The sequence below is a fragment of the Grampus griseus genome, assembly GCF_964374135.1.
Source record: "Grampus griseus genome assembly, chromosome: 1".
NCBI lineage: Eukaryota > Metazoa > Chordata > Mammalia > Artiodactyla > Delphinidae > Grampus > Grampus griseus.
Genome location: NC_139017.1, coordinates 170938584 through 170962336, shown reverse-complemented (window position 1 = coordinate 170962336; position 23753 = coordinate 170938584). Strand labels below are relative to the sequence as shown.

The following is a 23753-nucleotide window of genomic DNA, read 5'->3' as shown; positions in this document are numbered from 1 at the left end:
ATCATGAGCATCTGGGATGTGCCACGTGTTTTGTAGGTACCTGAGATGTAGAGGTGAAAAGATTGCAGTCTGCCCTCTAGGCTAGATGTGGGGATAGATGGGAACAATTTGTTGCTACAGGGAGACATGTGCTACCATTTGAATTATCTCTACAGAATAGGGGTAGAGTGGAGGAAGGAATCAAGTATTTGTTTGGGGGACCCTGGGGCAAGTTTTAGAGACAAAGAGATGCTTAAACCTGGGGCTTAAAGGATAAGTGGGGCCCATGTTAAGTTTTTCCATCTAGTGGCTCATGTATGTGAGAAATACCCAAAAAGCTACGGTCAATGTCCACCTCTTTTGTGACATCAAGGGGTTTTCAATTTCCATACAAAGTTGCTTGGAAATCTGATGAGTTAATCTGGCTTTAGAGTTTAGGACTCTCCTTCTGCCGGCCTGTCAGCTCCCTACTTACTCGGCAAGCTGGGTGGCACCACAGTTCTGGGGCCCCATGGTCTTCATTTTCCACCTTGAGTGGTTGCCAGGCCCAGGGACCTGAGTGCATGTGCAACAACCAAGCATCCTTGAACAGCTGTAAGAGAAGCACCAACAACAGGACTCAGGTGTGGTACATGTCACAAAACACACACACACACAGAGCTGGAATCTCAAAGTTGTGCTGCCTGTCATAGAGTGTGTGAATTCTTCAGAAAGAATAGCAAAATCTCTAGCCATTCATTCATTCATATATTACCACTGGGCTGGCACGTGAAATTGTACTTGTGACCCCATGAATCAATTTTAAGTGGTTTTGAATTTTGCCTGTGGTTTTATGTGTGTATGTGTATCTGTGTGTGTGTACACTGATGAAAGGGTAGATAATATATATCCAGCATGTCTGAATCTGCATTCTTTTTTTTTTTTTTTTTTTTTTGCGGTACGTGGGCCTCTCACTGCTGTGGCCTCTCCCGTCGCGGAGCACAGGCTCCAGATGCACAGGCTCAGTGGCCATGGCCCACGGGCCCAGCCGCTCCGCGGCATGTGGGATCTTCCCAGACCAGGGCACGAACCCATGTCCCCTGCATCGGCAGGCGGACTCTCAATCACTGTGCCACCAGGGAAGCCCTGAATCTGCATTCTTAAATAAATTCCATGTGAACTCTGGCCATTATCCACCTGCTTTTCTGTCCCACCCATCCTTGAAAAAATGACAGCAGCAAACCTTATAGCCCAAAGACTAAGTGGGAGTTAGGAAGACTTTAGATATGAATATTCAATAGATGAATGTTTCTGATGAAAAGCTTCCCTCCGCAAAAAGAGAGTGGAGAGGAAGGCCAGAAAATACAAAGGCTACATACCCAAAGTGGAAAAGGTATTTTCTAAATAAAAATGCTACAGAAATGGCCTTGTACACTTTTACAAGATGAGACAGGGGAAGCAAGTTTTGAATACTTAGCAGCATGTGCATGGGAACGCCATACCAGCAATACTCACAGCATTGGGACCACCACACCCTCCAAGGATTAAAATAGTTGCATCATCTATGACAATCTGGGGAGATGAAGAAATTTAAAATAAACCTACAAAGACACAGGCATCTGACCTCCTATACTTCAGTGGTAAATGAAAATAGTCTACTCAGCTCCCAAATGAGAGTATTCTATTTACCATAAGATCTCCATTACCCAAACCATGTCAATTCTGATCCTTGTAAACAAATTACTGATGATTCACCTGAATGGATTCTTTGTTGATCAAACATTATTAACATGAGAGTGCCAACCACATAAAATGCAGGTTCTCTTGAAAAATAAAAAAGCAAAGTAAATGCTTTCAGGAGAGGCATAATATAAAGGCAACAAAAATAATGATAACCCATTAGAAGTTGAAAAATAAATACCAGCAAGAAAGAATGATAAATTCTCTTTGGCTTATGTATGTTGGCATCTTACCTGCCTCCCTCCTCCCTCTCCTGTCCTAACTGAAAGATGCTACAGTGTTTGCTGAATAGTTATTTTAATTTCTGAGCACCTGAGATTGGCCACCTCGAGGATGAGGACTAGGGCCAGAGATGTTCGGCTTGGACCACGCCCACTGCTCGAGGTCAAGGACCCAGACGTCGTTGCTCCTATAAGACAAGGACAAAAGAATGAAGCAGTTGGGAGCTCTCAGGGACCACAAGAACTGATATAAATGAAGTTACATTCATAAGGATGCCCCCCAAGAGTGCCATGCTCATAGCTAGCACTCAACTATATTTTTCTTCTCCTCCTTTCCCTGGAAAGGAGAGCTTCAAACCTTTGCTCTTTCCATTGACCCATAAGGCCTCATTTGAGTCATGTCTGTAGCCAAACAATAATACCTAAAGTTAGAGTTAATTAATTGGTGATAGCAGGAAATAGATACTAGTCATGATACAGTCTTTCAAAGGCAAAACCCACAAGGAAGAGAAAAAAATTATTCAAAAGGCAGTTCTATCATTGTCCAGGAGATAAAGATTTATTGACTTTGGCTACAAAAGGTAATTTCACCATGGCTAATGAAAGCTGCAGTTTGATCAAGGACAAATTGGCATCTCCAACCCTCAAGGGACCAGTATGGCACGGACAGACTCCTAAATGGCAGTCTCTATTTTACGGTCCCCTCTCTATGGTCAGTTATTCACACACAGAAACACAGGAGTAAGGGCTCCAATACCTTAAGCCCTAAACCCTCTCATCTGGAGGGTAGAGCTCACATTGTCTCCTCCATACCGTTTTAAAATAAGAAGATGGAAAGTACCCTGAGGGGGAACAGGGTTGGATCTGGAATGGTTTTATTGCTGACAGCTCATCAACTTCCATTTCAAAGCACAGAGGAAACGACCGCTACTGGTGCTAACGCTGAAGCAGATACACAGTGATTCAGACAGACTGCTCTGGGTCTGGCCTGGGCTGGCCAGTCGTGGCCAGAGGTGGAGGGCAGTGGGCAGGGAGAACCACCTCACAGGGGATGTCAGGCCTGATACAGTTTTCTTGCTCCTACCCATGCCCTCAATCCATCCTATTTGGAGAGTGAACCATTTCCACCTGTCCTGTCAATCTACCTCTCTCCTTCTCTAAAGCTGGGCCATAAAGGAGAAGAAGGAAAAGTACTCTGCTTCCTGGAGGGTGGCCTTCTGTAGGCACAGGTAGAAACAGACAAGGCGGAGGCCCCATCAGAACTTGATCCCACTGAACTGAACCACATATCAAGCAAAGCAGAGATTCTACATAGCCCTGATTCTATGGAGCAAGTTTTTCAACTTATTGGTCTATGACTAGAATCAAAAAATGGAATACTAGGGGGTGAGATAATTATTGGATTAATTAGAACCATGCTCAGGAGTACTGACCCTGACTAGTTTACTTTTCTGACCTAGTTTACTTTTCCGGGAGTATTTACGTTCAGGTTGACAGCGAGCAAACCAAATATACTTACATCTGCCGGGATCCTAGGGAGCCACCAAAGACAATCATTTTATCGTCTATCACACAAGAAGAATGCCCAGCCATGGGAGGTGGGCCATGGGTTGTCACAATGCAGTTCCACCTAATATAGAAAGACAGGAGGAAGCCAAGAAGTCAGCCCCTCTGCTTCTGGTCTTATGTGTTTAAGGTGGAAAACAGTAAGCAGGCATCCATTTAAAATGACAATCCTACCACCTTCAGTAGAGAAACTGTTAGGATAATAAATGGAGGATGCCACAAGGTATTTATGCCTTTTCTACGAATCTGCTAGCGTTACGTACACTTTCAGCTTCTCAGTGTGTATGGCTTGGAGGTAGAGTGATGAGAAAACAATGACAAGGGATTCCACTATGGTTCCTTAGCTGCTTCGGACTAGTTTGCTGAAGGAACTCCACCTGCTCTTTCTTCCTAGAGGCCTGATCTGATCAGTGGCGGCCGCCAAGAGCCCTGTACTAAGCAGTCCCTTACAAGGAACAGAGGTTACTGTCATTTAAAAAAGACAAGTTTGTAAAACAACTGTAAAGAACCATCTGGGCCCACAGCACCCCTGGGGAGCCAGGAGCCAAGCTGAAGAGCTCTCTATTCTTCAACTGTCTCATTCATTTTTCTCGGAAGAGGAAGAAATGTCTTCTGCATTTTCTCTTTGGAATAAGCGTTCTTAACTCCAAGTTTTAAGGGGGTCCTGTAAACCCTCTGAAACTGTAGGCAAAATCTGTGCATATGTAAAAATTTTGTTTTTCTGGGAAAAGAGTCCAAAGCTTTCATCAAATTCTCAAAGAGATTCCTGGACACACTAAAAAAGGTAAGGAATCCAAACATTTTAAATCTTCTGCTCCAGATTGAAAGGATCTTATCCTTGTGGCTTACCAGTTTTTAGACGGTGAGTAAGTATGTATTTCATCGAAGAACCTCTCTGGTTGGTGTAGGGGGTAAGGGCTTGGCCGTGTCCAACCACCAAACAGCACCAGCAGGTCCTTGTATACAACCAGAGTCGCGCCAGCTTTGGGGGAAGGATAGGACCCTGGGAGAAGTCAGTAACAGCATGGTTAGGATTCAGGGCCTCACAAAAAACCGTAAGTAGGCTGTCTATAGATCACCTTTTCCTGGAAGAGTGGCAAAACAGGAACCAATACTACAAAGCATAAGGGAGAGGAGGAGACAAAACTGGGTTTGCAGGTCTGAGAGAAAACCATCCCCAATTTATACGTCTTTTATAACTGAAGTAAAGAAACCTGAATTAGAGGAAAGTTACTTAGTCTCTCTCAGGCTTAGTTTGCTCACCTGAAATTAGGGATGAGCGTATATATCTCATAAGGTGGTTTTGAGTATTAAACAGTATATTCAAAGCACCTAGCACAGTGCCGGGCACATAGCAGGTACTCAATAAATGTTGACTCTCCTGTCCGTCCCTTCAATAAGCTTAACAGAGATCACAAACGAAAGCATGTAAAGGATCCGGGGAGGAGTATATATAAGGCTAGATACAACTTAAAAATAACTGCTGCTAACAAACATAGGTTAAAAAAAAAAAAAAAAAAAAGGAGGCAGAATGCAGTTCTCATTTGTCCTATAAGTCAAATGTTAACATAGTGACCTTTGGGCCCCTAGCTATGGGCCTCACTAGCACAATGGAAGCGGACTTTCAAGGCTTGATATGAAAGCATTCCAATGAAACTGCAGCCAAGAGTGGCTACTAAGGCCCTCCAGGCTGGACCTCTGAGCCATGATTTCACATTTCAAAACAATAGAAATCTGGCTTACGCTGGAAAACTTTATGGCTAACAAATGTCCCACAGGAGCATCATTTGTCAGAGCTTCTTGTCTTTGACACAATAACTATTTCTCCCAATCTCTTACTCTACCTGCCACCTTTAGTTTGCTTAAGACCAAAGTAATTTGTCTCATCCAGTATTTACTAATACTGGAATATTAAAAAGAATTTTTGTTGTTGTTAAAGCTACAGGATCTATTTTTCAAAGGAAATCTTAAGCAGAAAGAAGCCCAGCAGTATATTAACATGATAGCTGTTGAGGTGCTCCAATTTAAGTGGATAACTTGGCCTCCCCCTTCAGCAAGGGGTATGGGAACACAGTTTGAAAAGCCCTACTCAGTCTGCTTTAATGGTGTCGATTACACAGTCCTGAGGTTGAGAAGGTGAAGAAGAGGACTGTCTTCCCTGGGATGCAACTTAAGAGTAACAACATGAGGAAAGTCCCTGGCAGTTTAGCGGTTAGGACTCTGTGCTCTCATTGCTGAGGGCCTGGGTTTAACTCCTGGTCAGGGAACTAAGATCCCACAAGCCTCGTGGTGTGGTTAAAAAAAAAGGAGTAACAACATGATTTACTAGGAAGGTACTGGCACTCAGAATATGGAGTGAGCATCAGATATTTTGAATACTTTTCTAATAGAACACACATCAATCCAGACCAGGATCTGACCACAGAAACAAGTCTTCTCTAGGAATGGTTCTTGCTGAGACACTAGGTGAAGTATTCCATGAGTCACTTCTTGCTATCCTCATATCTCACAGGAATCACGACTAAGGGGGCTACTCATGATATGTTGTCTTTCATACAATCTCATGATTTCTGGTTAAAAACTTTTGCCCTCCTAGGAGGAAGCCTCCTAGCCCAACTAGAAAGCCTAACTAATACAACAGTCTAGTTAAAATGCTAGTGTTACCCCCAAATGATTTAATTTGTGAAATACCAAACAAAGCTTCAAGTTCTTGCCCCTACTTTGGAACTCCTAAGTACTGTGAAAAAGTTGGAAAAAGCTAATAAAATATGTAACAGACTTCAGCAGAGTAGTAGCTTAAAAACTTTCCAGACTAAAATTTGGATTTGAATTTGAGATACTGGAAATCCCAGCTTTTAAATTGAGTGTATAAAGTGAAGAAGCAGAGAATTCCCTGGTGGTCCAGTGGTTAGGATTCTGTGCTTTCACTGCCGAGGGCCCAGGTTCTATCCCTGGTTGTTGAACTAAGATCCCGCAAGCGGCAAGGTGCACCCTCCCCCCACAGAAAAGTGAAGCAGCATACCAAGGTTCCCCCAATAAGCAAAACATGGAAACAAACAAAAACAGGATTTTTAACTTAAAATGAGCAGTTTGTATCAAAAAAGTTTAAGTGCATATGCTTTGAATCAGAAATTCCATTTCTAGGGATTAATCTAACAAGACAGCTGGGCAAATGAAAAAAGAAAAGATACAAGGATGCTTATTTGGAGTGTTTAAATAGATCAAGGAATATCCATATAAAAGAGTGGTTGGGAAAATTAAATGACTTAAATCACATAATGCATTTAGGACAGTGCCTGGTATTGTTATTATCATTGCTAAAACAAATTAATACGACGTTAATACCAGGTCAATTGGCCACAGACATCTGATAGTACTGCTTTCTACACGGCACAAAGTTTATGAGAACAGAACTGAACTGGTGGACATATTTAACTACTACAATATGATTACAGTATTCCTGGCAGAGTAACTATTTAGCTCAAGAAAGTACAATAGAAATGAAATTGTAACTGATGCTACATGATATGAAAAGGAGGTCTTCCCAAGTCCCAGAAGGGTAACTCAAATATACCGAATTATGATTTGGAAACAAAAACCAATGGTTAACATGATAAGACTAGTTAGGGTTTGCTCTTTCATGTGTACTATGTATTTCCTATAATATCTTTTGAAATAAATTACCAATACTTTACGAGGCAAGGCAAACCAATGTTTACCACTGCTGGGTGTAAAGAGATTACAAATGTAGTATAAGAATACATACCTCTTAAGGGGAAAAACTAGTCATAGAATCAAAAAGAGTGTTTGTAAAACATAACAACATGTAAAATCAAACCCAAGTAAAGACTATACTTTAGACCTGCATGCCCAACACAGGCACCGTTTAGCCACATGTGCTAGTGACTACTGAACTGGAAAGTACAGATACACAACATTTCCAGCATTACAGAGACAGTACTACTCTAGACAAACGATTTTAACTTTCTAAATTCTATGCCTATGTTCACAGGGTATGGGGAAGGTGGTAGGGATGGATGGGTGACCTGACTGACTTTTAAGAGAAATTACGATTACTGCTACTTAAAACTATTACTGGGACTTCCCTGGTGGTGCAGTGGTTAAGAATTTGCCTGCCATGCAAGGGACACGGGTTTGAGCCCTGGTCCGGGAAGCTGCCACATGCCGCAGAGCAACTAAGCCCGTGTGCCACAACTACCGAGCCCATGTGCCACAACTACTGAAGCCCGTGTGCCACAACTACTGAAGCCCGTGCGCCTAGAGCCCATGCTCTGCAACAAGAGAAGCCACTGCAATGAGAAACCCGTGCACCACAATGAAGAGTAGCCCACACTTGCTGCAACTAGAGAAGGTCTGTGTGCAGCAACGAAGACCCAACGCAGACAAAAATAAAATTAATTAATAAAAAATAAAGTTAAAAGACTTTTAAATAGCCTATTACTACTGCTACTAATGATAATGACTAATATTTACTGAGCATTTATTATATGCTAAGCACATTTCTAAGTACTCTGCATGTATTAAGTAATTTAATCCTTCCAAAACTCTAGTTTTACCTCCATTTTATGTTTTTTTTGTTTTTGGCCATACCACACAACATGTGGGATCTTAGTTCCCAGACCAGGGATCAAACCCGTGCCCACTGCAGTGGAGGTGTGGAGTCTTAACCACTGGACCACCAAAGAAGTTCCTTTATTTTCATTTTACAGATGAGAATACCGAGGCATAGCTTATACTCATTCTCTAGATTGTTCTTCATGCACACAGATACATTCCTTCTGAGTAGTTACCACAGACAAGTCAGGCACCTCAAAAGGTCTGAGTGTTTCAAAGCTAAAAAAGTTCTTTCCTAAATCTTTTTTTTTAAGTTCCTTTGTATTAAAAAAATTTTTTTAATTGAAATATAGTTGATTTACAACCTAAATCTTTATTTTCTTTCTTTCTTTCTTTTTCTTTCTTTCTTTCTTCCTTCCTTCTTCCTCCCTCCATTCTTCCTTCCTTCCTCCCTCCCTCCCTTCCTCCCTCCCTCTCTCCCTCCCTCCCTCTCTCTCTCTCTCTCCCTCCCTCCCCCCCTCTCTCTCCCTCCCTCCCTCTCTCTCCCTCCCTCCCTCCCTCTCTCTCTCTCCCTCTCTCCCTTTCTCTCTCTCTCTCTCTCTCTCTTTCTCTCTTTCTCTCTTTCTTTCTTTCTGCGGGCCTCTCACTGTTGTGGCCTCTCCCGTTGTGGAGCACAGGCTCTGGACGCGCAGGCTCAGCGGCCATGGCTCACGGGCCCAGCCGCTCCGCAGCATGTGGGATCTTCCCGGACCAGGGCACGAACCCACGTCCCCTGCATCAGCAGGCGGACTCTCAACCACTGCGCCACCAGGGAAGCCCTACAACCTAAATCTTAATTAATTAAAGCCACAGACCTAGAACAGACAGAGAGATAAGTAAATTGAACAGAAGGCTATTCTTAGGATCTCTTTTCCACAAGGCTCTGGGTCACACTCTACCTCTAATATAGACAGGACCCTTTATTTGTTCTCCAGGCTCTCCAAAGAAAGTAAACTGGGACCAGTGACAATGATAAATCAATCCTTAAGGATTATCTTAAATAAGGGCTTCCTGAAATGACTTCTCAAATATCAAATTCTCAAAAAATTTCCCTCTACTCCTTATCCAAAGAAGTAGGAGAATCCTCTCATCCAAAATTTCCAAGGTCTGTTTTGTCACATATGGAAGCTTTAATTTCAGCATCATACTATCTTGACAGCTATACAGAGTCATACTGAAAAGTTAAATTGTGCTTCTCCACCTCAATTTATAAGGAAAGTGGGGGGGAAATTACCCTACAGGAACAAATGAAGCAGGGGGGAGGGAGGGCACAGAATTCAACATACAACCTCTGTACAGTTGGTGCAGCAACAAGAGGTCAAAGACACTGGTGTGTCAAATTTTCTGTGACCCAATCATGCACGTAATGCTTACATTATTTGTTGCAAATTGGATACTTTAAAATTCCTGTTACTTGAAGAAATCAATATTGTAAAGCCTTTGCCAAGAGCCCCTAATTTTATCATTTTTAAAATTTACATATTTCCTATTTTGAGTTTGTTTAAAGCAAAGGGTCTTCAATTCCCCTCCCAATTATCTTAATGCAAGGTCCACAAATGAATTAAATTTATGGTGAGATCAGAGACTGCAGAGGTCAATGAATTTTGGCAATTTCTGTATCTTAAAGAATAAACAGTCTATTTATCCGAGTTCTGGAAAGCAAACAATATCTTTACCAGAATTCTCAGAAAAACAAGAAAACTCATTTTCAAATTACATACCTTTATTTGCTGTTTTAAAGTTCCAAGAAAAGCAAGCTATGTAAAGAGTAGTATTTATAAACTTTATTAAAAAACAAACAAACAAACAAAATGACTATACGTTATTGGGCAAGGAAAGTAACTTTTATATGGACTATGCCTAGATAAAATATCAGGTCCTAAACTTTGAAGAACTACACCTATGTGCAAGCAATTCATTCCACACAGTAGCTAGAATGACATCACATGGTTGTTTAACACACCCACCTGTGACATTAGAGAGGGGATGAGTCACTGGAAATCTTGTACAGTATAGGGCAGTCTGACAACAGAAGACCTTCCACAGTTAAAAGGCCCATCATCATCACGGTGACATATGATAAAATAAATACCCTTCCTTCAAGAAAACTTATAAGTGGAGGTTTTCTACTCATTAGGACCTTTCTCGGCCTGCCTTCAAAATATGAGGTCACTGGGGCTCTAGACAGTCTAAATATCATTGTAACACAGAAGTGGGGTTAGAAAGGGTGTCACTCCCAAATCGGTTCTCATCAAGCACCACAGGACCAAATATGCCCACGTCAGACTTGGACAGACATGTTACTTAAGCTCATTCCTCCCAGAGCTGATGGCTATCCTCACCGGCTTCTTTCCCCGAACACTAAAGGCTTCTAATCACACAGGAGATATGATCAATGGAGCAAGTTTCAAAACAAGGCACAAGCCAAAAAGGCATCTGTGGGAAACTGGATAATCTGATAGGCACCCTATACACAGAACTAACATTCCCTAAAATCACTAATTGGCTCACATGTTTCCCAAGATTCCTATGAAATCAGAAGAAATTTTCACATATGAAAGGCAGTGGTAGAATTACAAGGCATTCTCGTTTACTTTTGCAAAGACGATGGTAAAACAGTGAAGCGATGCCAAATTCTGGTTTGGTTTCTACGCCACTTTCCCACAACTGCGGTGTCTACTCACGCAGACCCTAGCACTAGAAGAGAAGCGCGATTGTTTGTTTGATACAAGATAAAACAAGCACCCATTCTAATTGGGGGTGCCTGTATTTTATGCATGGCTAAAAAGCTACTTTTACTTCTCCATACTGTGAGCATTGTCTATTAATATTATTGGGTTACTTTTCAGATGTTATAGTTACCGTTCCCCTCGGGCTGTAGTTCTCAAACCTCAGTTGCATCAGAAGTAGCTGAAGGACTTGTTACAACACAGATCGCTGCGACCTATTTCTCAGTTGCCTGTTTAGTAGGTATGGGGCAGGGTCCACGAAGTTGCATTTCTAACAAGTTCCCAGGTGATGCTGATGTTTGGGGACTAGACTTTGAGAACCATGTTGCAGAGAGTTAAATAATCCTTGGGTGAACCTGTTAGAAAATGCTCGAAGATGACATTAAAAGGGCATGTGGTCAGCCTTTTGACTTTTTCCCGTTTATATGATTTTCCTTAACACTGAATCTATCCAGACTTCTTTTATACATACACTCTGTTTATGACTATATGAACATGGGTCCAAAGTGGGTTTTCCCTGCAAGTGCTTTGATTAAAGGGGTGCTGAGGGGCTTCCCTGGTGGCGCAGTGGTTGAGAGTCCGCCTGCCAATGCAGGGGACGCGGGTTCGTGCCCAAGTCCGGGAAGATCCCACATGCCGTGGAGCCGCTGGGCCCGTGAGCCATGGCCACTGAGCCCGTGAGCCATGGCCACTGAGCCTGCGCATCCGGAGCCTGTGCTCCGCAACGGGAGAGGCCACAACAGTGAGAGGCCCGCGTACCGCCAAAAAAAAAAGGGGGCTGCTGAAAGGAACTACTTTAACATTTTCAATACACAAATATTTCCTTGGTCATCCTCATCTACATGTTACTGAACCTAGACTCTTCAAAATAAATAAATGGAAAAAAATTGTTCCACCTACTGCTTTCAGACAAGTCACTTTAAGACTTATTTACAGCAACATAAGTGACTTGCTAATAGTTCTCCATGACTCTGAAAATAGAAAGATCTGATACTAGGAATTAGGTACGTATAAGAGGTAAAGTTTGAAAACAAGAAAACTATGAGCATGAAAAATTTTACCAAGCGAGACTCACTAGCATGCCAATTAATCCAGAAGAAAAGTACTGGACAAAAACATCTCCACTTCGCTCATGGAATTACAGAATGCTTTGGTGTGTGATTTGCTTTTTTAAAAAGGGGGTCTAAATTGCTTCTTAACTGGAAGTCAAAAACTTTTCCCTGGATGCTTTCAAATAATTACTATTTTGTAGTAATGATGCCAAAGGGGACATTAAAGAATGAATAATGGGACTGAGGTTTCAGGGCATACTCTCCAACTCGTATTAACAACTCCTCACTCGCACTCACTTTCTCAGGGTAGGTCCAATGAAAGGCATTCACTCGCAGCTCCAAATGCGGTACTCTCGTCTATCCCACACAAAACTGGCCTTGAGGGCAAAATAAGACCAGATAGACCAGATTAACCAACAACCCTACCTCACAGTTTCTCTTCTGTGGGTACTCGTCTGTGGTAGTGAGGAGCCTGAGTTGGTGTGTGTGTGGGGGGGGGGAGGGAGTAGGGGGAGATGAATTTTGCTGATAGGACCCAAGCTGGGTCTTGGGAAGTGGACCAAGCCCTTGGTGTGACAGAGCTGTCATTATGGTAGTGTGTGAAGTGACTGACCTTGGTAGCACGAGTCACAGGTCAAGAGAAGGATAATTTGGAGAGGTATTTCCCAGAACACCACATTAGCATCTGAAATCAGAAAACCTAGAGGGCACAAGAAGATAGGCTGGCACTTATAACTTAGGAGGGAAGAGACCCTTTAAACAAAAACTACTGGAGTTATAATTTAACTGCTTACATCTCTAAACTGGTTTGATTTTATAGGTAATACTTTGTAATCAGAACAAGAAAAGCATGTTTCATAGTTTTATGACTTGAGGAAGGGGGAGACAAAAGGAAAACTGAGAAGAACACAATTCATGAGTATAAAGTCTGTCTTGGGCACTCTAAACACCTTGAAGACTAATAACTATTCGGAATGGTCTCCAAAGTATGCAGCCAGGACCACAGAGGTTCTATCTGGAACAGACATCAGTTTCTCTTCAGCTAATGAAAATGTTTCCAATTGAACTTCAATGTGGCCAATAATAATTATGTTGAGTCTCCTCAATTATTTACATGCCCAGGGAAGATACAAAACTATAATGCCTATTTTAAAGAACAAAGGTAGGAGATAAATATAAAGTTACTCTTTGGCAAAGTCACTACAGAACCCCTAAACTCCTGCTTTCCAAGACTTGATTCTAGCCAACTGTGCTCTTTAATTCTAAAATAGGGACTTAAGTTAGTCACCAAGGACATGGTACTGGATGCAAAAGAACTAAGTTCTAGACATGGCTTTCTTCAGGACCAGCACATTCCTTCCCATGCTGGGCTAAAGACCCTCCTAGGGGAGGGAGGGGTGAATGGAGAGGGACAACCTTTATCTAACCTCAATCTGAGCATTTAGGACAGTGCTGAAATTATCCATTTAGAATCTCCCAATAAGATTATATTATTATATTATCCTAAAGAACAGGAACTATTTCTCATGAAAATGTTTGCAGAACTGAACCCCTCCAAGGAAGCCAAATGGTTACGGATCCCTTGTGGGCTGGGATAAGACCTGGCTCCAGTTAATCACAACCTACCCTGGAGTTATCAGTGTGCCTTTCAGCAGGGGAAAGACCAAACACTTCTTTAGGTGTTCCCCTCACACTCCAATTTTTTTTTTCCTTTTCCTATTTTTTTCCTCAGTTGCAACATGGTCAGAAAGTTACTGATTGATATCAAAACAACTCACTAATATTAGACAAAGCTTGTCTGGATCTCAGGCTTCATGGCACACATTTTCATTATTAAAATTATACCCATATCTTTAAAAACATCACTACCTGGGTCATTTACAGAACATCCAAAACAAGAGGAACTTTTTTAATAGGCATGAGAAACTTTTAGATCCTGTATAACTATATAGGCCATAGGCATGAACAAAAAGAAATTCCCGGTTGGCACTGTTTTCACTTCTAAACAAACCCACATGAAAGACCACTTGATAAATAAGGCAGCACTTATCAGTTAAAAACTAACAACATGAAAACCAGTAACAGTTCCTTGTTACCATTTTAAGTAGTCTTTTGATTCAATTTCTGGGGAAGGAGATGAGGTCCAGAGTCTGAGTTTAATCTGGTAATTTGTTAATTGCAGTTCTCAGGGTGGGGGGTAGGGGTGGGGTGCCCTTTTAAGTGGTTCTGTTTAGAAGTCAAAACAATGTTGCTAGTCATAAAGTTTCTGGCCTGGTAACAAAACAGGAAAATCCTAGTCAGGCAGGAGAGAGCTAAACTGAAATATGGTATAACCTTATTTATTCTCTTCGTTAGAGGACTAAAGTTCACCCAGATTTGTGCTATGCAAATTTCCCCACTCTTCTCTCCACCAGGAGAGAATGTGTACCCACCTTAGAAAAGCATGTATTCTGGAAAAATCCCAGGATCTGAACTTTATAAATAAACAGAAAGGATTCCTTCCTTTCCTAGGGGAACCCACTGGCTCTGCTCTCATTCACATCTCCCGAGACCACCACAGATCCAGGCTGTTCCAGGATTGCATAGGGCTAGAGGAGACAAGGAGAAATCACCAACTCATAAAGAAGATTAACCAGGAACGGGTCCATGAAGCAGGAAGGAGCTCACTCAACAAAGAATTTAAAGTAGTCACTTAACATCCTATGCCTTCCTCAAAGCGATTAACACTATGGTATCTGGGCCCTGGGTGCCTTCCTACTATGAAAACAAAAAAAATGGAGATGGAGATTCAAATATGTCAGAGTTATTTTTTTAAAAAATCACATAATCTTAATAAAAACAACTAGTCTTGGGCTTCCCTGGTGGCGCAGCAGTTAAGAATCCGCCTGCCAGTGCAGGGGACACGGGTTCGTTTCCTGGTCCAGGAAGATCCCACATGCCACGGAGCAACTAAGCCCACGTGCCGCAACTTCTGAGCCTGCACTCTAGAGCCCGTGAGCCTCAACTACCGAAGCCCACATGTCTAGAGCCTGTGCTCCACAACAAGAGAAGCCACCGAGATGAGAAGCCCGTGCACCACAACGAAGACCCAACTCAGCCAAAAATAAATAAAGAAATTTCAAAACAAAATAAAACAACTAGTCTTAAAAATAAATTGTACCAGGGAATCCTGTGGCAGTCCAATGGTTAGGACTTGGCGCTTTCACTGCCAGGGCTGGGGTTCGATCCCTGGTTGGGGAACTAAGATCCCGCAAGCTAAACGGCGGGGCCAAAAAAAAAAAAAGGTAACAAATTGTGAACAGAATCCTATTTCATTAGTTTACTACTTTTCTCCTCATAAGTCATATTTCTTTTAAAAACCTATCCATCCATATAAGTCCTGGCTCTATATACATTTTATAACTTATTTAAACACCTCCATCTACTTTCTTGCACCACCAGTTATTGTCCTCTTAGTTCTTTATATTTTCTTCGTATTGATTTATTGCCTTATAGATCTTGCTGCTTGTTCACATCTATATCTGCAGTACTTAGAACAGCACTGGGCGTAAATACTCAATAAATAAAGGCATGAAAATGAACAAAGGAATGAATGCACTTTTCAAGCTTTAGGAACTCGAGGATAACTTATGACCACTCTCTACACTCCTCAGCTAGGACTTCAGTATATATATAAAGGTGTATTGTATATAATCTGAACAAAAACTATGAAATGTAGGTATTACCATGTCTACCTTATAGGTGAGGCAAATGAAATGTTAAACAACCTGTCTAAGGTCATCCAGTTACTAAGCAACCTTAGCCTGAAGAGATCAGATGCAAACCTGTGTTTGCTCGGCACAAAAACCATGCTCTTAATGGTACTACCACCAACTAGCCTTCTTCCTCCCATCACTTTAGGTTATGAGGCCCTAATAATGAGTGTACCTTTAATTACTAGCTGAGTGGTCTTTTTTCTTCAAACCTCTAAAATACTTAGTTATATCAACATATCCTCCTACTTAGAGCAAGACTAAGTGAGGAGAGAACTCTCTGGGTACTTAGTGTGTCTAGAATATTCTTTTATTTATTTATTTATTTATTTTTGTCTGCGTTGGGTCTTCGTTGCTGCACGGGGGCTTTCTCTAGTTGAGGCGGGCGGGGGCTACTCTTCGTTGTGGTGCACAGGCTTCTCATTGCAGTGGCTTCTCTTGTTGCACACCACGGGCTCTAGGCGTGTGGGCTTCAGTAGTTGTGGTGCACGGGCTCAGTAGTTGTGGCTCGTGAGCTCTAGAGCTCAGGCTCAGTAGTTGTGGCGCTCAGGCTTAGTTGCTCCGTGGCATGTGGGATCCTCCTGGACCAGGGCTCAAACCCGTGTCCCCTGCATTGGCAAGCGGGTTCTTAACCACTGCGCCACCAGGGAAGCCCCCTAGAATATTCTTTAAAGTTGACAAGTAGGTCTTAAGTAAGAAATGAGTGCATATGTCCACAAGCAAATTTATGTAAGAATGTTGTCTGCAGCTATATTCAAAGTGGAAATAACCCAAGTATCCATCAACAGGAGAATGGGTTCAAAAAAAAGTGGTATATTCATGTTATGGAATACTGACAGCAATGAAAAGGAATAAACCACTGATAGATGCAACCACATGGATGAACCTTAAAAAAAAAACCAAGATGAATCTCAAAAAAATCTCTTGGAAGTCAGAATAGTGGTTACCTCTGTGGGGAGTGGTACTGACAGGAAAGGGGCACAGGGAGCTTTCTGAAGTTATAGCAGTATTTTGTATCTTGATCTAGGTGATCATCACATGGCTGTATACATACATGTAAAAAAGTCTTTGAGTTATACACTTAAGATTTGTTCATTTCCCTATATGTAAACTGTCTTAATAAATTTATTGTTAAGAAAGAAAAAATGGCTAATGCCAAAGCTAGTGTTAAAGCACGCTACACTGTTGTCACATGGCGTCACCCACTACTTTCACCAGTAAACAGAAATACCAGCAATCCATTGTCAGAATTAAAATTCATTATGTGAGGTCTTTAAGAACACACTCCTCATTTAATATCTAACCACTCTATAACTCATATATACATATAAATCAAATAGCAACAAACATTTTAAGACTGGGCAATGGGATTTCACAAAGCTTACTAAAATGGGAAGAGAAAGCAAGAAAGGAACACAGGGCAAAAGCCAACAAACCACACATAAAATCCACAGCCCACAGTCACTTTCAAGAGAACTACGGAAAAGAGAAAATAATCAGGGGTACTACTTGTTTGATAAGTAGTCAATTAAAGTATAGTTCAAGAGTTCATCTCCCAAAGAAGAGATGAGAGGTAGCTTCTGAGCTTTGAAAGGATAAAGTAGTTTCCCAGAATTCAGGCTGATATTTTTAAGTTAATAAATGACCAAACACAACTCTCACCCACCTGGGAAGAGCACCCTGTAGATTCTTTACAAAATCTCAAGGTTAAGAGAGTTGGAAAACTTGAGAAACTGGCCTGATCCTGGATTGTAAACAGCCAAACAATGTGCACTGGGCACGAGGTGGTACACTGTAGTGCTGAGTGTACTAGAAACCAACAGGGTCATTCATGGGGAAGGAGAAGTCAGAAATAACACAAGGACAATACCTTTGTGTTCCCCCATACAGGACTAGCTTTCTAAAACTTCATTCAGGACACAACATTAATAAATCATACAAAATGAAGTTTATTGTGGTCATAAAACATGAAGTGCTCTTGCCCGGGGTAGGGTGTGGGGTAGGGAATTATGTGTATACCTGACAATAAACAGAAACACTAGATGGTCTGAGAGTTTTACTGCACAAGGAATCCAAGAGCAACCAAAAATTGTTTGTCAAGATAGTAGGCAGACATGAACACACGTGTAGATATGAAAGCTCAGAATTCTAAAGAAAGTCACTGCTTATATTCTCAATGACACTCTGAACTTCTATCTAAAATATGAAAAAAGATTAGAAGGTTTTAAGAAAGGACAGGAAAGGCTCATGAGTTGGACCAAATGAATAAAGTTAAAGGATATAGAATTTCCAGCATGGAAGAGATAAACTAAGGACAGATTTTAATACATTTTGGTAATCAATACATCTGGTAATCAAGAAAAGATCTGTAGGTAAGAACAAATTGACTTCTCCTTCATGAAGAAAATATTAAAACAATGGGATCAATGATTTGTTTTTATGACAGAAGAGAAGCTTGAAGTGTATTTGAAAGGCATGCAACCGTGTCCTCTTGCTACACCGTCTAATATTTACCAGTTGATAAGCATCCATCTCTCCCCCTTCTCCATAGACAGGTATTCTCAGAACACATTTACATATAATGGTGATTTTTTTTAAAAAAAATGTATAAAGTGTTTAGATGCAAAGCAACGTTAAAAAGCAGAATCTAATGCCTATAAGTACACTAATACATTTTATTCTAAAAAATTCCACATCCAGCTATTTCAATGTCAGCATTGACATTTGGGACCTAAGGCAAGGGAAGGACTGGGTGATCTTCTCCTGAACACATTTTTCTGTCAGCTGTTTTGGTTATATCTGGTGCCAGGTATCAGTCCCAGACTTCCTTCTTTCCAGGTGATATTACCACAGGCGCAGGAAAGGGCAGTAGAAAACCTAAGAGTAAGCATTTCCACTAGACACAGAACAGAAAGCTTCATCAATGGATCCAAGAACCCTATGAGTATCATTTTTAAGGTATCATTTACACAGAAGAGAAACAGTGACACTCTGGGCAGTTATTTCTGGATAGTTCCAGCACTTCTCAGCTTCTGAGGATACTCTGGCCTTCCTATAAACATCTGATATGACCAATACTCTTTCTTTTTCCTGCCCCTGACTCCAAAAGTAGACTTTCTGCAGGATTACTCAGTGATTTTGTAAGATGTGATTTTTCTCTTGAGGAACGGTCCTAAGGAAACAATATTATTTCCAACAGAGCTTCTGACTCTGGATAGCTGGAAGGATCTTGATTGGGTTAAGTCATAATAAAAGAGAGATTCTGTCTTCAGCATCCTCCTGCTTCCCACCAAAAAATTTAAAAAGGCAAATCATGTTGATATTTTAAAATTCTCTAAGCTGCGAAAGGTTTCTTTGCTGACATACCCTCTGCTCATCATTCTTTCCTGACTCTGATGATAGACATAATGGCCAGACAGCTTAGTTATTCCCCCTCAAATTGAATATCAAGGACCAAGGGCAACTATAAAGAAAGAAAAGAGAATCACAGGAAAATAAACAAACTTTAAAAAAGAATTTTAAAGGGAGGGGAAAAAAAAGAATAATTATTATAGTGGAGAAATCTAATGAACACTATCTCAGCCAGATGATAAGGCTGACATCAACAGTGATAAATCATGGTGACAGCATTTACCCTTGATGGGATGGGATGGGATGAAAAGGGCACTATACCACTATGGTCTTCTTCCCCCAAATCCATAACTCTAGTCTAACCATAAGAAAAACATCAGACAAACCACAACTGAATGATAGTCCACAAAATACCCCTAAAACTGTCAAGATCAACAAAAGAGGAAGTCTGGGAAACTGTCATAGCCAAGAGGAACCTAAGGAGACTTGAAGACTAAATGTAATGTGTCCTGGATGAGATCTTGGAACAGAAAAAGGACATCAGAATAAAAAAATAAGGAAATGTGAATAAAGTATGGACTTCAGTTAATAATAATGTATCAATATTGGTTCATTAATTATCATAAATGTACTATTATGACTAGATGTTAACAACACGGAAAACTGGTTGTGGGAACTCTGTTCTATTCTAAAATTTAAAAGTCCATTTAAAAAGTAAAATTGAAAATGTGAAACTAGCAAACTATAGAATAAAATAAAACTACTCACAGCATGTCATAGTAGAAAAAAACACAGACTCTAGAGACAAAATCTTGCGTTTCAATCACTGCTCCGTCACTTATTGGCTGTGTGATCTTAGGTAAATTATTAGGTGATTCTCTGAGCTTCAGTTTCCTCACCTGCAAAATGGGGATAATAGTAGTGCCAACCTAGTTGGGTTGGTTTGAAAGTTAGGTAGTATGTATGAAGAGTCTGGGGCAACCAACACCCAAAACCTTTCTCCATAATCATTTCCTCAGAAAGTAGGCTATTCCTAACTAGGGTAACAGCTAGTTCTACAAAGCAGCAGCTAAGAGAGCACAGAGTGGCCATTCTTAACAACAGTTAGGGAGTCCAGTTTGGCACACACCCACCTAATAGACTGTGACAACAAAGTGAGGTCACAGTTTGCACAGTGAGAAAGCAAGAAGATTTCGCAGCGATCCAGGGTTTCCAAATTTAGCTAGGTTTAGAATCAACTGGGACATTTTCTTTTTTAAAATGCAGATCTCCCCAATCCCTTGAGAACAGGCGAGTGACTGTTATGAGGCTGAGGAATCTATATTTTTAGTAAGTTTCCCAGGTGATTTGCTGTGTAGTTTTAGGAACAGTGGTCTTGTCTTGTCCTCTTTATACAGTGAAGGAAATCGAGGCCCAGAAAATGCAGACGTGATTAACTTCAAAAGCAAGTAGCTCAGAAGTAGCAAGGCCAAGATTAGAACAGGCATCTAGTACGTGTGTCTCAGACCTTGATATGTTTTTCTAAAACAAAGGGCCTGAACCACAACCCATCATTTGGAACTCCACGTGTGACTAAAAGGGAAGAAACTAGAAAGGGGGAAAAAAATCCTTGGGAAAGAAGATTCTATGGGGAGAATGTGGTAGGAAAATCAACTGTGCTCCAGGACTAGAGTTGACAGGCTAAGCTTTAAATCTTTACCTGACATTTATAGGCTCTCCCAAAATTTACAGACTCTCATAACTATGGAGAGTTTTAAAACTGAAATGTGTTTCCCTTTTGTAAATGGGTGTGAGCTAATGTTTAATAAGTTTTATAAATCACAACAACAGTCCAATATTAAACGTAAAAATTTCTACTTGAAAATTTCTACCTGGATTTAAAGTAACCAAAAAAGGCTGTGACTTACGACATTATATATTAAACAGATGCCAAAATTAGCTTCGGTTTGAATAAAGGGTATTTTAGAAAGAGTGGTTCAAACATTAGTCTTTTGAAGTACCTGTCCTAAGAACTGCTCATTTGCTTTGGGAATTGAACACAGGCTGAGTCAAACAAAACTAAGAGTGAAGGTGTTACCTTAGTACAATACAGGAAGTCGAAACATTCAACTTCCTAGAACCGCCTGGCAAAGACTACAATGAATATAATTGTACATTCATAATCACCAGCCCAGATTTCCAAGGGCTTCTGTTCTGTTCCATTCTTAATTATTTTATCTGAGTGATGAAGCAATCAGTAGAGAACTTCCACCAGTTCCCACATCTACCCATCCACCAGCATCCGTAATCTGATATTCCTTCTTGTTCCTTTGGATAAAGGGTCAGTGTTCCTATCCACAGTCAAGCCCTCCACCTGTATAGCAGATTCTGCCTTTGTCACTATGTGAAGACACTGTCCTAGCAATTAATTCTTCCTCTTTATCCAAATCAATTCCTCCCTCTAGAAGATCATTCCCATCAGCAAATAAACATGTTATATCTGCCATCTTAAAAAAAAAAAAAAACTCTCAATTCTACATTCATCTCTACTTAGCACCTCACTTCCCTACTCTCCTTTATAGTAACACCCTTTTAAAAAAAATTAATGTATTGTTCATACTTACTATCTTTAATTCCTCTCTTCCCATTCTCTTAAAACCATTCTAAGTAGGCATTCTAAGTAGGCTTCATCCTTACCTCTCATTGAAAATACTCTTTATTAAATTCAAAGTCAGTTCTCAGTCATATGACTTGACCTCTTAGTTGCATACGACATGGTTGACTATTTCCTCCTCTTCTGGAAACACGTGCAAGTATGGTAGCTTCCAAGATGCCACATTCCCCTGGTTTTCTCATACCACCGCCCCCACCCCACCCAACCTTGCTCTTTTTCTAATGTTTCCCTCTCCTCCCTGATTTCCAGATGGTGGAGTCTCCCAGACTTAGCCTCTCTATCTTCACTCACTCCCTTGGTAATCTCATCCAGTCTCACGGCTTTAAATCCATCTACATGACTCCCATTTGGCTATCTACACAAAAATCTCTAGCCTGCATTTCTCCCCTGAACTCCAGGCACATATCTTTTTCTACCTGGATGTCCTAATGTGCATTTCAAACTTAACATGCTTCAAACTGAATCTCTCATCTCTCCTGCACTTTGCCAACCCTGGCCACCCACAGTCTTACTCATCTCAGTGAATGGCAACTCTATTCCTTCAAGTGCCTAGGCTAAAAATCCTTACAGCCATCCTTGACTCCTCTCTTTCACATTCCATATCCAAACTGTGGGCTCTATCCAATGCATCCAATTTTTATCTTTCTGCTAACACCCTAGTCCAAATCACCATCATTTCTTGCCTAGACTATTGCTACCATTTCTTAACTGATCTCCTCGCTTCTACACTTGCCATCTGACAGTCTTCTCAGCAACCTCAATCATCAGCCATTTCACTCAAAGAATATGACAAAGTCCACGAAGTCCTTATAACAGCCAGAAAGCCTTATATGTAGGACACCCTCTCCTCCATTCTTTGTCCAACCTCTCCTAGTACAGTCTCCTTTGTTCACTCTGCTCCAGCCACACAGGATTCGCATTACCCCTTGACTGTCCCAAGCACACGCTCACCTCTGAACCCTTGCACTGATTATTCTTTGGAATGTTGTTTCCTTAGATATCCACATGGTTCACTTCTTGTACCCATCAAGTCTTTGTTCTAATGTCACCTTCTCCATGAGGTCTACCGTGATCCCCCTAGTTATAATCTCCCCTATTCCTCATCCCCTTTACTATGCTATAGTTTTGCTTCAATAGCATTAATCATCTTCTAATATATTATATTAGGTACTTGTCATTTTATTTTATTTTTAAAATCTATTTATTTTTATTTATTTTTGGCTGCGTTGGGTCTTGGTTGCTACACGTGGGCTTTCTGTAGTTTCGGCAAGCAGGGGCTACTCTTCTTTGTGGTGCGAGGGCTTCTCATTGCAGTGGCTTCTCTTGTTGCAGAGCACGGGCTCTAGGCGCATGGGCTCCAGTAGTTGTGGCGCACGGGCTTAGTTGTTCTGCGACATGTGGGATCCTCCTGGACCAGGGCACGAACCCGTGTCCCCTGCGTTGGCAAGCGGATTCTTAACCACTGCGCCACCAGGGAAGCCCTGTACCTGTCATTTTAAATATGTCTTCCCTCACTTGAATTTAATCTCCAGTAGGATTTTTTGTCTGTTTTATTCAGTCATGTATCCCCAGCATCTAAAACAATACCAGGCACAGAGTAGGCAATCCATAAATATTTGCTGAATGAACAAATGAAGGATAAAAGAATTAACTAAGCAAAAGGACTGTACTGCCATTTAAGGAAAGTCAAGCCCTCTATTTTAAATGCCAAACTCCTCATAACAACTAATTACTTGATACCACCACTTAAATGTTTAAAGAGGTAAAAAAAAAAAAAAACAAAACCTCTTCCAAATGTTTCTTCTCCATTTCAGCAAATGGCCCCACTACCTACCTAAGTGAACAAACCTGAAACATAAGTTAGCCTTGATTGACCCTCTCACCACCCCCATATCCAATCCATCAAGAAGTCCCATCATTTTTAACACAAAAATTCAGCTCAAATTCATTCACTTCTCTTTATCTCCACTGTGAGGACTCTAGTCCAAGCCATCACATTCTCTCACCTGTACTATTCTGATAGCCTCCTACCTGTTCTCTCTGCTTTATTTTCTTGCCTTCTTTAACCCATTTCCTAAATAGCAGCAAAAGTGTTCCTAAAAATGTAAACAGGATCA

At 41.0% G+C, this 23753-nt stretch overlaps 1 protein-coding gene across 1 annotated transcript in view; it reads right to left on the bottom strand.

Annotated features, from left to right (window-relative positions):
- The window catches only part of FBXO42 (F-box protein 42), a 94989-nt gene that overhangs the window by 4969 nt on the left and 66267 nt on the right, over positions 1-23753 (bottom strand). Inside the window, exons 5-9 of the mRNA XM_082674633.1 lie at positions 4335-4488; positions 3439-3549; positions 2011-2107; positions 1474-1530; positions 455-571 (exon numbers count right to left, since the gene is read on the bottom strand). Coding sequence (XP_082530759.1) covers positions 455-571; positions 1474-1530; positions 2011-2107; positions 3439-3549; positions 4335-4488 — 536 coding nt within the window. The remainder of the gene's footprint in view (positions 1-454; positions 572-1473; positions 1531-2010; positions 2108-3438; positions 3550-4334; positions 4489-23753) is intronic.